Source organism: Oncorhynchus masou, chromosome 32, assembly GCF_036934945.1.
Source record: "Oncorhynchus masou masou isolate Uvic2021 chromosome 32, UVic_Omas_1.1, whole genome shotgun sequence".
NCBI classification, from domain to species: Eukaryota; Metazoa; Chordata; class Actinopteri; order Salmoniformes; family Salmonidae; genus Oncorhynchus; species Oncorhynchus masou.
In genome coordinates this window covers 52,812,058-52,826,130 of record NC_088243.1, presented here as the reverse complement: position 1 = coordinate 52,826,130, position 14,073 = coordinate 52,812,058, and the positions used below count along the sequence as shown (strand labels likewise).

The window sequence follows — 14,073 nt, the reverse complement described above, 5'->3', positions numbered from 1 at the left end:
TACAAACTTGTTGGATGCATTTGCTGTTTGCTTTGGTTGTTTTTTGATTTTATTTTTGCCCAATTTTAAATGAATGGTAAATAATGTATTGTTATTTTGGAGTCACTTTTTTATTGTAAATAAATAAGAATGGAATGTTTCTAAGCACAATGTGAAGAGCCAGAGAGCAACGGAGATCAGTTCAGAGCGCAGAGCCACGCGTGTGCACATTTGTTGATATTCTTTGCTAGTTAGCGAGTTACTAGCCCACTTATAAGTATAAGTCAGCAATGGGGAGTTAGTGCTTCCTACAAGAACATAAAATGTGTAGGCTACATTTCAAACTGTCTTTGAAAAGCCAGTCAGGTAAAAAGCTAATGTCTTAAAGGGGCAGTGTTGTATTTTGAGACAGGCTTGAATATTGTCATTCTCTGTATGCTAACAATAATAAATTGTATTTTGTAAAGTGGTTTCTTGCATCATACAATACAATTTACAGTCACCTATTTGGCCCATGGTGTTATAAATCAAGTAAAAAATGAATTAATGTCAAGCCCTTCATAATGTAAAAACTAAAGACTCTCATGCAACGTAGGCCTGCATTGAACACCACATATAGGCCACGGTGGGCTATATCATAGAAATCAAAAGCTATTTCCATGTGAAAATGTTATGGGATTTGCTCCATTGGTTTTGTTGGTAGGCCCACATTATGTTCAAATAGCCACAATAGCCTATTAGCTACTGTCTAAAACTGTAAGGGAACACAATTCTCACGTGTATGCTCACAAGACCAAACATTTGCTCAATGCCCCAAAATATTTGAGAGAACATTACATATAAGTGAATCTTTCCCAATACTTTTGGTCCCCTAAAATGGGTGGACTAAGTACAGAAAGTCTGCACTTTAACCTCATAGTCATTGTATAATTTGAACTCCATAGTGCTAGAGTACAGAGCCAAAACAACAACATATGTCACTGTCCCAATACATTTGGATCTCACTGTATTTGTTACCAGTCTTTACTGGTTGTTTCCCAAACCATACACACAATAGACGTGATTTGGACCCACATGGGAGTTGAAAAACAACCATGACACTAGTGGGTTGGCACTCGCTACTGGGCTATTGTTTTCCCATGGACCCTACTGCTGCAGTGTTTAACACTTCATGGTATGCCAAACAAGGGCCAAGAAGGCCCTTTTCAGCGAACTTGACCTCTCACTCTGTGCCTCCGGCTTCTGAATCATGTCACCAAGGAGTCAGACATGAACTGTGGGGGTGTATGTACTGTGCTTTGGGAAAATATTTAGACCCCTTGAATTTTTCCACAATTTGTAATGTTCTGAAATTGATTTAAATCGTTTTTCCCCACCTCATCAATCTACACACAATACCCATAATGACAAAGCAAAAACTATTTTTTTAAAGAATTTTTAGCAAATTTATTTAAAAAAATAAAAACATAAAAACATTACGTAAGTTCTCAGACCTTTTACGCAGTACTTTGTTGAAGCACTTTTGGCAGCGAGTACAGCCTCCAGTCTTCTTGGGTATGATGCTACAAGCTTGGCACACCTGTATTTGGGGAGTTTCTCACATTCTTCTCTGCAGATCCTCTCAAGCTCTCTCAGGTTGGATGGGGTGCATCGCTGCACAGCTATTTTCAGGTCCCTCCATAGATGTTTGATCGGGTTCAAGTTCGGGATCTGGCTGGGCCACTCAAGGACATTCAGAGACTTGTCCGGAAGCAACTCCTGCGTTGTCTTGGTTGTGTACCCTGGGTCATTGCCCTGTTGAAAAGTGAACCTTCACCTCAGTCTGAGGCCCTGAGCACTCTGGAGCAGATTTTCACCAAGGATTTCTCTGTAATTTGCTCCGTTCATCTTTCCCTCAATCCTGACTGGTCTTCCAGTCACTGCCGCTGAAAAACATCCCCATGGCATGATGCTGCCACCGCCATGCTTCACTATAGGGATGGTGCCAGATTTCCACCAGACGTGGCGCTTGGCATTCAGGCCAAAGAGTTCAATCTTGGTTTCATCAGACCAGAGAATCCTGTTTCTCATGGTCAGAGTCCTTTAGGTGCCTTTTGGAAAACTCCAAGCAGGCTGTCATGTGCCTTGTACTGAGGAGTGGCTTCCGTCTGGCCACTCTACCAAAAAGCCCTGACTGGTCGAGTGCTGCAGAGATAGCTCCAGAGTTCCTCTGTGGATATGGGAGAACTATGTCAGAGTGACTTTCGGGTATTATGTGTAGATTGTTGAGGGGGAAAAAATGTGTTTATTCAATTTTAGGACTTGTCTGAAACGTAACAAAATATGGAAAAAGTCAAGAGGTCTGAATACTTTCCGAATGCAATATATGTGCTTGTCCTGGTCGTTCTGTAAAGGTTAAGGGGATTTGGGTGGTGGCTGGACTTTACATTTACATTTTTGTCATTTAGCCGACACTCTTATCCAGAGTGACTTACAGGAGCAATTAGAGCTAAGTGCCTTGCTCAAGGGCACATTGGCATATTTGTTTACCTTATCGGCTTGGGTGATTTGAACCGGCCCAACACTTTAACCGCTTGGGGGGATAGGGAAAGGCTTTGGGTGGCAGCTGCTGCAGAATTAGGGCCCAGTCTCAGACAGACTCATGTAGATAGAAGGGTGGAGTTGGGGCAAGCACTGAAATTAACAGAGATTAAATGGCAACCAACAGAATTGGCAGCTGCCTGTATCCCCCACAACTATTGCTGTGATGCCGGGGATTATGCAGTTACAGCTCTGCCTTTGATGGAATTTGTGGTATTATGTAATTTTATAAATGTCTTAAATGTTGTATTTTTTTTTAATTCTTTGGTAGATGCACTTGCTTATGAAATCATGAAGGTAGTCATTGATCAACAATAACACTTGATTGGTCATGTTTTATGTGGGTCGGTCATTGATAGGGTTGCAAAGCTACCGGTAATTTACCAGAATCTTTTGTAATTTTGGTCAACTATACGTGAATTAAAGTATTCATATACAGTACCAGTCAAAAGTTTGGACACACCTACTCATTAAAGGATTTTTCTTTATTTTTACTATTTTTTTTACTAAGAATCATGTAGTAACCAAAAAAGTGTGTACATTTTTGAAATGTATGAGATTCTTCATAGTAACCATCCTTTGTCTTGAAGACAGCTTTGCACACTCTTGGCATTCTCTCAACCAGCTTCACCTGGAATGCTTTTCCAACTGTCTTGAAGGAGTTCCCAAATATGCTGAGCACTTGTTGGCTGCTTTTTCTTCACTCTGCGTTCCAAGTCATCCCCAACCATCTCAATGGGGTTGAGGTCGGGGGATTGTGGAGGCCAGGTCATCTGATGCAGCACTCCTTCACTCACCTTCTCGGTCAAATAGCCCTCATATAGCCTGAAGGTGTGTTAGGTCATTGTCCTCCATGCTTCATGGTGGGAACCACACATGCAGCGATCTGTTCAGGTACTCTACATTTCACAAAGACACGGTGGTTGGAACCAAAAATCTGAAATTTGGACTCATCAGACCAAAGGACAGCTTTTCACTGGTCTAATGTCCATTGCTCGTGTTTCTTGTCCTAAGCAAGTCTCTTATTATTATTATTATTATTATTATTATTATTATTGGTGTCCTTTAGTAAAGGTTTCTTTGCAGCAATTCAACTATGAAGGCCTGATTCTCCTCTGAACAGTTGATTTTGAGATGTCTGTTTCTTGAACTCTGTGAAGCATTTATTTGGGCTGCATTTTCCAAGGCTGGTAACGAATGAACTTATCCTCTGCAGCAGAGGTAACTCGGTCTTTTCCTTTGGCGGTCCTGATGACAGTCAGTTTCATCATGGTGCTTGATGGTTTTTGCAATTGCACTTGAAGAAATGTTCAAAGTTGACTGACCTTCATGTCTTAAAGTAATGATGGACTGTCGTTTCTCTTTACTTATTTGAGCTATCTTCTGTATACCACCCCTACCTTTTCACAACACAACTGATTGCATTAAGAAGGAAAGAAATTCCACAAATGAACTTTAAAACAAGGCACACCTGTTAATTGAAATGAATTCCAGGGGACTACCTCATGAAGCTGGTTGAGATAATGCCAAGAGTGTGCAAAGCTGTCATCAAGACCAGGGGTGGCTACTTTGAAGAATCTCAAATATAAAATATATTTTGATTTGTTCAACACGTTTTTGGTTACTACATGGTTCCATATGTGTTATTTCATAGTTTTGATGTCTTCACTATTATTCTACAATGTAGAAAATAGTAAAAAATAAAAAGCATTGAATGAGTAGGTGTGTCCAAACTTTTGATTGGTACTGTATATAAAGAATAATTTGCTTAAACCCTCATGTTAAACACCAATGCTATTCACTAAGTTGATGGTTTATATTTAGAATAATGTTTTGCAGCTTTTTCATTTTATTTAATTGTAATATATTTGACATAATAATGCCACACAGGGCCAGAGATAATTAGACACTTGTGATAATCCGAAGTTCCCAAAAGGGCTACTAGATGTCAAATCAAATGTGTATTTATCACATGTGCTGAATACAACGGATGTAGACCATACCGTGGAATGCTTACTTAAAAGCCCTTACTAACAATGCAGTTCAAGAAATTAAGAAAATATTTACTGAATAAACTAAAGTAAAAAAAGTAACACAAAGTAAAAATAACGAGGCTATATAGAGGGGGTGCCGAGTCAATGTGAGGGGGTACAGGTTAGTTGAGGTAATTTGTACATGTAGGTAAGGGTAAAGTGTGACTGCATAGATAATAAAGAGTGAGTAGCAGCAGTGTGAAAATGAAAGGGGGGGGGTTGCAATGTAAATTGTCCGGATGGCCATTTTAATAAATTGTTCAGCAGTCTTGGGGTTAGAAGCTGTTCAGAAGCATTTTGGACCTACACTTTATTACATAACATCTTTTTCAGTAATCTATCCTCCCTCTGCAACCCTAGTCAGAGGGAGAAAGTGCAGGCTTTGCTGACTTGTTTGTGCCGAGCCTTGATAGCCGTTAAGCCTGCCAGCGACAGCTCCCATCAAATCTAAATATAAACCTGTTGGACCGTCCATCATACATCCTGTTCCCTGCTCCATGGAAAGTCTTTCATGGGGCACAAAAATAAACTCCAGTGATGAAGACTAGCGTCCTAGAGACACGCTGTTTGGCGAGGTTTGAGACAGGGGAATGTGTGAACAGGTGTTTGCTCCATAATGACTGTCTGAGGGAGGAAAGCAGGGTCACAGACCTCCCTCCTACCCTCCACCTGTCCTCCTTCTCTCACCCTTTCACCTCTCATGAGTGTCAGCCTGCGTGCCTTCCCTCACAACACTACCAGGCCAGGCAGCCCTGTAAAACCTAGCCAGTGGCTTTGCCCCAAATGTCACCCTTTTCTCTAGAGTGCACACATTTTGACCAGGGATCACCTATATAGGGACTTGGGTGCCATTTGGGACTGTGTCAGAACCAGAGGATCAACAGCCCCTGGGTCCAACCTGTTCTCCTTGTCATAGTCCATCTTCTCCAGCCAGACCTGTCCTGAAGAGCCTGTGGACATTATTTATGAGGGCTTTCAGGCCACTGCATGCCACAGAAACCTGCCGCTCTTATATGTGTCAACAGAACTCTTGCTGTCTCTTTCATGAGGGCGGTTGAGTGATAGCCCAGCACTCATCATGGACACACAGCCAGATGTTTACATGGTTAACGGCACCCTTCAAGGTGGACACCTGCTCCTGTCGTGGCCTGTGCCCATCAAAACAAGTGCCTCCTACTACTTCTATCCCATATACCCACTCCTGGTATTGGGATCCACTCCTTGCTTTATTTTGAGTAGCTGATCATTTTATGTCCACTGCTCTCAGCTACCTCCCATCCCCTTCGCATCTTAGTTATTTCTTACTGCCCCCTCACGACCTTATTACCTCATCTCACTACCTGATTTGTCAAGGCTATAGGCACCGGCACCATATACTGTATTTCGCATATATTGCTCTGATAGGCAGGTACTACACTGCTTGGAGTATGATGTAACAAACATAACATATATTATCAGTTCTCAGCCACAGGACTTGGACAGGCTCTCATCTTACATTCCTAGGAGTTCTGACGCACTTTCCACCCAGGAAAGAGTACTTTTATCGCAACTTAACTGTGGCAATGATAAATGGGTCAAGCAAGGTAGGATTAAGAGCAAACCTGACCCACTTCCTGCTAGTGGACACAGTGAAGCATTCTCAGAACACATGGCACTCACTGAACTGTCATCTTCAGTTCAGACAGTCCTGTGACCTTACTCAGGATGTATGTGATGTGTAACTGTGTGTGTGTGTTCACTCAGAGACAAACATAGATTTGAGCGTGCAGAAGTAAACTGCTCAAGAGGGCCTGTGATTCAGTGTGTGGGTGTGGCCAGTAGCCACCCTGTCCCCCTAGGTGAGCTCCAGTCAGAGCTATTAAAGAGCCAGCCCTGTCAGTGAGCCAGACTGGGCTATGATTGAATAGGATGTGGGTACCAAGCGGACATAGGGGTGATGTGCAGGTTATATAAAAGCCAGTGGATGACAGGTGGGTGGGGGGGGCTGCTGTGTTATAGTCAGTTTTTACTGGCCGTTGGTTGGGGAAGCCTGCCCCCCTCGGGTCAGGTGATTGGCCAGTGGTGTTGGTTGCCCGGTTGCGTCAAGCAGCCCTGTATTTGAGCAGGGTTCTGGATTGTTTACTGCAGCACTTTTCAGCAGAGAGTCCCGAGCCCAACACGACGCAGCAAGCCAGCTGTGGACAGAGCTCTCCACAATATGTACCCAGGGAGTCAGGTTTTGCTCTTCGACCTTCTCATACAGACTTTATCGCCAATAAGTGCTCAGTCTGGATAACCAGAGAACCCACCAAAAAAAACGTCAGGCTTGATAAACAAAACAACACGACTAACCAAGCTGAACCGACAACCGGTGAAAATGGCGTGTGAAATTCTGCTGCTCAGGTAAAGCCATGGGGAGGTTGTAACAGTGTGTGTACATTGTCATGTTCAATTTGAGATGTATTCAGTATGTGGGGATGCGAGGCTATTTGTGGCGTATGATGTTTTATGATAACTTAATGCAGCCCCATGGTATCTCTGATGGGTCATGACCGGTTAACCTTTATGGATGAACTTGTTAAGGGTTCGTATTACATCGCGGGGGGGGGGTGTTTAAGATTGACTGACTAATTCTACAAATCTCACGGGAGGATGCTAGTCTGCGTAACCGACACATTTAGCTTTAATACACAGAGATAGTGTATCAAGGGTAAAACAGGTGTTTACGAGCTGAAGAGTGATGCCTGGTAGAGAGTGTGTGTGTGGGCTTTTCTTGAAGTACCCGCTGAAACTGTGATGTATGGCAAGCACACTGCGGCGCTACTCTGCCAGAACCAGGACATAACCTACAGACGCAGTGCTGAGCAGAGCAACTCTGCTGAATCACAACTACCTGGCTACCTCTTCTAATGCTGCGACTCAGCCACTCATACTAATAGCAGGACAGTATGTGTTCATATGACAGCTGACTATGGGATGATGAAGCTAAATTGCGGAGTAGGAGGAAGCTCGCGGTTTCCTGGAGCTTTGCCTCTGGTGATCTTTTAGTTGGGTAGCAGATCACTCACTGATCTCTCATTAGAACAGCAATAGACATCAGTAGGTCCTCAGCCAGCTACCTTACTGAACTCCTGTCGGTGTTACCAGTCAGGCTGTGGTATCCTAGGACATCTCTTCATCCGGCACTGTTAAGTAACCTTATTAGTGGAAGGAAATACGGACTGTTAAGTAACCGCCTTAGTCAGTGGACCAGAAGTCCACAATAGGCATCAGCAGTTCCCTTAAGATTCATCTTACTGCAATTATATCCCTATCTGTCATACCATGGTTCTCCATGACGTGACTAGGCCAGACGCTGTTAATGCTACCTCTATTTTGAAAGGAAAGCACTGGTCTGACCTACCACATGAGCCCTTTGCCCTGAGGTCAGGTCACCATACTACAAAGAGCTATGTGGCAGATTATATGACATTCCTCCTTATCCAAATCACTTTGGCAAAGCTGGTACGGTTATTCCACCTCATTAGGTTAGCTGATTGCGTGAGGCACTCCAGGGCTTTTTAAAAGCTGGTAAAGCTTTTTTTGTCTCTGACTCCAAAAACCTTGGCTGGTGTTCAGTCTAGTCACACAAACTGATTTCTCCACAGCCTGGGAATCAGGCCTGATCTGAGTGAGTCTGATCTGATTCAGAACAAGTAATAGAATAACCCAGAGTGTTTGAGAGGGAGATATGCAGTAACAGATATCCCTGTGCTGTGCTCGCTGGCCTGTGTGTGGCCACATCCAACAGTGCGCTCTCATTGTTTCCAAGGCAGAGCGAGAAGGTTCGACTTACAGAACATTGCTGACTCTAAAATGACTACTACCTTGGAGTCGGTGAGATGGAATGGTGTTATGTCATCTAAAATTGGTAGACAAATAGTCAACTCTCTTTCTCTATTGATCCATACTGGCAATTTCACTGGCTAAAGTCCAAATGCAGGCATCAATGTGGAGGTGTGCTGGAACTTTTACATGACTCTTCTCACAGGGTCGAGCTGTATGTTTAACTTAACTGTCAGAATAGGAGGTGTGATGCTGGGCGTCTGGCCTGTGTGTTGTCTGACAGCCTGAGGCTTCAGTGTTTAATGCCTCTTACTGCACTATCTCACTGTACGGCTCTGTACAGCTCTTCAAGGACACAATGTCAGTCAGTGCGGAATCCGAGCGCTGCCTTTTTCTCAGTAAACAAGAAGAGGGGGAGGGGTGACTGTGTAAATAATTAAGGTGCTATTGATGTGATTTGAGCTGCTGGGCAGATGCAGAGACTGAGGTGTGAGCCAAAGGGATGTATCTTTAACACTAGATAGGGAGCACTCTGAATCCTATTGGCATATGTAGGTCCTGTTGGGCCTTGGCTGTGAAAAGCGATACTGGAGATGGACCACACGTTCTAACATTCTATGGCGGGTCTGAGTCTGATATTCCCTACTGTCAGTGGTTTCAAAGCTGTAGCCTAACTAAGGGCCCAGTGGGATAGCATAAGATAGGGCAGGCTAGACGGTCTCCAGGTAGCAGCCATCTCCCAGGTTTAGCTGGTTAATAGATAGGATGAGTCGAACTATACACTGGTGGATGGAACTGTTGACAGGAATATGCCAACACCATACTACAGTTAAACGTTGTGCCTGTTTGTGCGTGTTTGTTTGTGTTGCTTGCGTGAGGAGTTGACCTACCTTGTCAATATCAACCTTTTAGAGCGCCAGTCCCCCCGAGGTGCCCTGTTAGTTGCCCTCGCCCCCAAAGGAGACCGCTAAACCCAACGCGGCCGTTAACAGCAGCGGGATAACCAGCAGGCCCAGTGCGTTATGCAAGCACAGATTCCTGGCATTGTTTGAGGCGGACAAGCGCAGACTGCTGAATCAACCGGCCCCTTCTTCCTGTCACAAGCAACAGCACTGCCTGATGAGAGGCAGGCTGTGTCCTGTTTGACATTTGCCCACATCAATGGAATGGTCCCTGTTTTTGTGTGGCGGGTACAGAAAGGGGACGCTATTTACAGTAAATGGGGCGCTGCCTACCCGCCAGCCCATCCTGTGTGCCCGCCCACTGCACACCCTTGGCGGCTCCTGGGAGTAGCTATTGAGAGGCGTGAATTGAGTAACATAAGGAAAGAACATGCGTGTGTGCGTGCTCTCATGCAGTACTCTCTAGAGGTGTGTGAACTCCCTTGATACCCGGCCCTTTGGATGTACTTTCCCTCTTTAGGTAGAACTGCTGCATAACGGGCCCAGATTAGGACCCAGCTGAACTGAGGCCTGATGGGTCACTCCACTGCTCAGTTTCCAATGGAATACACTCAGAGAAGGAAAGTCCTGGTTGACCAGGGAGGACGAAGGCGAGTAGGTGGTACATGATGTTCTAATGTTGCTTTCTGTTTCCTCTCAGTTCACACATCTCCCCCATCAGCGTTCTTCCAGGATCTGCAGAGTAAGTACTTAGCTACAATGTCCCCCAAAAAATACCATTTCTGCCATACCTTAATGCACTAAATCAAAGGATCCCAAAAAGTGTAAACCGCTTTCAGGTTAAACTGGGTCAAAGACATAGATAAAAACTGATTGCTAATCCACCAAGGAGGAGTTAAAGGGAATGGGAGGGGGAGGAGCAAGCCATGTCAACCCATCACCAAACCGTTTGCGTCACAAAACATTGAGACTTGAGCACATCCATCACATGACAAGCCTTCTCTGGTTCCTCTGTGGGTGTAGAGAAGGGGCGAGTGATGCTGTTGACTGGTCGCCACTGTACTGTAGCTTCAGGAGGCTTGCGCAATGTACAACAGCTGGTTGCTAGCTCCAGGAGTAGTAGCCTAATGCTTTAGCTGGTGGCTAACTTCAGGGCTAGTAATGTATTCACTAGGCTATAGCTTCCAGCTAGATTTTACAGACTAAACAGTCCCATATTTGTTCACTAAAGCTAATCCTTTATCCGTGGGTTTAAACTTCAGAAGCCAAAGAATACAGTAGAGTTCAGTACAGCTAAATGAAAAGGGCGTTTTGGTGCTTAGTTCAGATGGTGCTGGATTTATGTATCTCAGGACTCTAGAGCACAGGGCTGTTCCTTTTTTTAGTCAGAGTTCCCTGCTTGACCTTATTAAACATGCCAGAGAGCAGGAAATGGGTCGCCGAGCGGTTTAACTCCGCTGCTTATGTTTCCTATTAGATGGATTCAGAGGGTTCTTACTTTGGCAACAGAAGTTAATACGTTGTGCCTGTGTTGTTTCCGCAGCATTATAGAGCGGACCATCCGCGCCGCGGTGGAACAGCACTTCTTTGACCTCAAGAGCTCCATCGACCAGGAGATCAGCAGCTATGAGAGCCAAGGGTGAGCAGTGAACACACACACTTGTGCTCAATCTCACGCTACACGCACATAATGTCCGTACACGACGCAAATGTTTTCACACATGTACATGTATCCATGTTCGTACGAACATACTCACTTTAGCAACACACACTAACATGCGTTCCCTTGTCCCCCGTACTGTTGCCTCGCACTGGGTGGCAGGCAGCGCCAGAAAGTTCATGTTACCGCAGTTGACAGCGTGCAATGCTGATAGTTGCTTAGTTAATGACTTGTTTGGTTTCCACAGCGCGGGCCCCAGTGAAAAGCAGGTGACGGGGCCAGGGCCGTTTGATGGCCATGGAGAGGAGGGCCCGTGTACGAGTAAGGAGGGCCCCGCAAGCAGTCCCCTGTCAGCCCCAGAGACAGAGAGCAACTCTGAACACAGCCCACAGCCCCAACAGGTCCGTTATACAGTCAGTCAGTCACTGGAGAGCGACACACACATCCCAGACAAACAACTCCACAAGCTCTGGCCGTAAACAGAATATTGAACATTTACCATACCGAGTCCTGTCGCTGAATAGGGGCTATCACTTTATTACAAGGTTTTGTGTGACCCATAACAAAGATGTCATTCTCTTTGGAGGGCCGAGGTGGTGGGGGACAAGGGAAACCTTGTCAGATGCAGACTGTCTTCTGTTCTCCCCGAGCACAGCCAGTCCATCTTGATAACATCATCATAGATAAGCGATAAGAGACAATTCCATGAACTTTAGACATCCTACACAGAATCAGATTTAGCCTATATAGCATAAAATTACAGGTCATGGATTGGGGATAGCTCTCCTGGCTGGTAACCTTGGATAGAGGCTGGCTGAACGCTAGATAAAATGGCAGCTAGTTTCCGCTGACATCTGGCCACCCTCTCCTCCAATTCTTCACCACCACAGACCTGGCTGCTGGCTGGGCTCCACAGCCCCTCAGCCCAGAGGTGGGACCCTCTATGAATTGGGTCACCCTCTTTTTAAATCGTCTGCTTGCCCCCCAAAGAATGACAGCAACATCTGTTCAGACCTCAAATACTCCTCCCACCCCTCTCATACATACATACACACACTGTATGCAGTTAAACCAGGTCCATCTCCACCTACTTTGTAAAAGAAAAGGGGGAGGCCGCCCTCCAGGAATTCAAGCTAGCGTCTCAATATAACTTAATTTTTTTTTAAATATTTGCTGTTGATGCAGCCTCTGTTTGATAGTCTACATGGGTACTGTTCCAGGGTACTGTTTCATGTTGGTTTTTATGCTTGGCAAGTGGATGTTCTTCAATGAGTCAATTGTGATCAAGAAATTAGGTCAATCTAATACTTGCTATGTTGTTTCTGCATATTTTTCCTCCTAGGAGGTCGAGGATTGTGACTCCCAAGGCGCCATCCTGGAGGAGAGTTCTGGAATGGACCTGGATGCCGCAGAGGCTCTTGTAGATGCAGAGAACAACATCAACACTGCCAGGTTGGCTTTAAACCGTTTAACAGTTTTGCTACACAGCACAATTACCTCAACTGCTTAAATGCCAGGCTTTGCTGTCTAGTTTATTTCCTGCCTTCCCAGAGAAGGCTGATGGCTGGCATTCAATGAAACAAGCTAATCATACTGTTGTATGCTAATCGGGATTTGGGGATTTTGTTGCTGTTTTGTTTAGTTATGTACAACACAAACAGCAATAGCATGGCTTTGAAAAGTTTTTGACTTTGCTGTGGTGAGGCGTTCTTCTGTTGAGACTTTCTTGTGCTGCTGAGTGGAGGACACTTGACACGCTGTCTATTCTAATCAGTTGGATAGGGTTTTGTCCTCCCTCAGCTCATCATGAACATGAAGCAAGCGTACACGCACAAAAGCCTGTCGGTAGTCGTCAGTCAGCTGATCAATGGTCACTATGATGCATTGTGCATAATGCGTTGTGTTCAATAGCCATAGCAAAAACACATTTCAAACCGGCCAGTACTCATGTCTCTCCCTCTCTCTCTTGGTGCAGGCAAGAAAGCCAATCCTGTGACAAGATGGACCAGGCCGATCTCATCACCTGTGTAAGTGTCTGACAACCCCTTCCTTTCTTCTTCACATGACTAATGTGTATTGAACACTGTCTAACCCTCCTATTTATCTCTCTCCCTCTCTCACACACTCTCTCCATCCAGGACTCTGAGTGTGACCAGAACCCCAACACAGAGGCCAAGGGGCACCCCTACCACCCTGCCAGCTCACACCATCTCCAACTCAGCCGCATCTTCCCCCACAACCAGTGGGAAGGTAACTTTCTTACCGTTGTTGTTTTGTGCTTTATAGACCAATGTTCCACAGGGGACAGTTAGGATAGTGAGAGAGTGAAGTTAGTTGAAACGAAACAAAATGCATTTTCAAGTAAACCTGTATGCAAATTATTTGAATGATGGGTTGTGGTAGCTAGGTATGAAAGTATGTTAGAAAGTAGCTTAAGCTCCAGCTGGTTGCCTCAAACCTCGGCTCACGGCGGTTTTCTCTACTATATCGCTCTCCCTCCCTCCATACTGCAATTAGCACCATCCCTAAACCATCTCCCCCTCATAGACTTCACATGTACAGTGCCTTCAGAAGAATGTATTCAGACCCCTTGAATTGTTCCACGTTTTGTTAAGTTACAGCCATATTCTAAAATGTATTCAATAAAACACTTTGCTCAGCAATCTACACACACTACCCCATATTGACAAAGCAAAAACAGGTTTTTAGAAATCTTTGCAAATGTATTAAAAAATAAAAAACGGATACCTTATTACCGTAAGTATTCAGACCCTTTTGAGACTCGAAATTGAGCTCAGCAAGGTTCTTTGGTCTGATGAAACCAAGATTTAACTCTGGCCTAAATGCTAAGTGTCATGTCTGGAGGAAACCTGGCACCATCCCCACGATGAATCATGGTGGTGGCAGCATTATACAATGGGTATATTTTTCAGCGGCAGGGACTGGGAGATTAGTCAGGATCGAGTCAAAGAGGAACGGAGCAAAGTACAGAGAGATTCTGGATGAAAACCTGCTCCAGAGCAATCAGGACCTCAGACTGGTCCGAACATTCACCTTCCAACAGGACAACGACCCTAAGCATACAGCCAAGACAATGCAGGAGTGAGTGGCTTTG

The 14,073-nt window shown here is 44.8% G+C and overlaps 1 protein-coding gene across 2 annotated transcripts in view; it reads left to right on the top strand.

Annotated features, from left to right (window-relative positions):
* Nucleotides 1-14,073, top strand: part of fam13b (family with sequence similarity 13 member B) — an 85,253-nt gene that overhangs the window by 56,268 nt on the left and 14,912 nt on the right. For both annotated transcript variants that reach the window (XM_064954351.1, XM_064954350.1), the window contains exons 8-13: nt 9,999-10,040; nt 10,842-10,937; nt 11,206-11,359; nt 12,301-12,410; nt 12,934-12,985; nt 13,097-13,208. In XM_064954351.1, the coding sequence (XP_064810423.1) occupies nt 9,999-10,040; nt 10,842-10,937; nt 11,206-11,359; nt 12,301-12,410; nt 12,934-12,985; nt 13,097-13,208 (566 nt within the window). The remainder of the gene's footprint in view (nt 1-9,998; nt 10,041-10,841; nt 10,938-11,205; nt 11,360-12,300; nt 12,411-12,933; nt 12,986-13,096; nt 13,209-14,073) is intronic.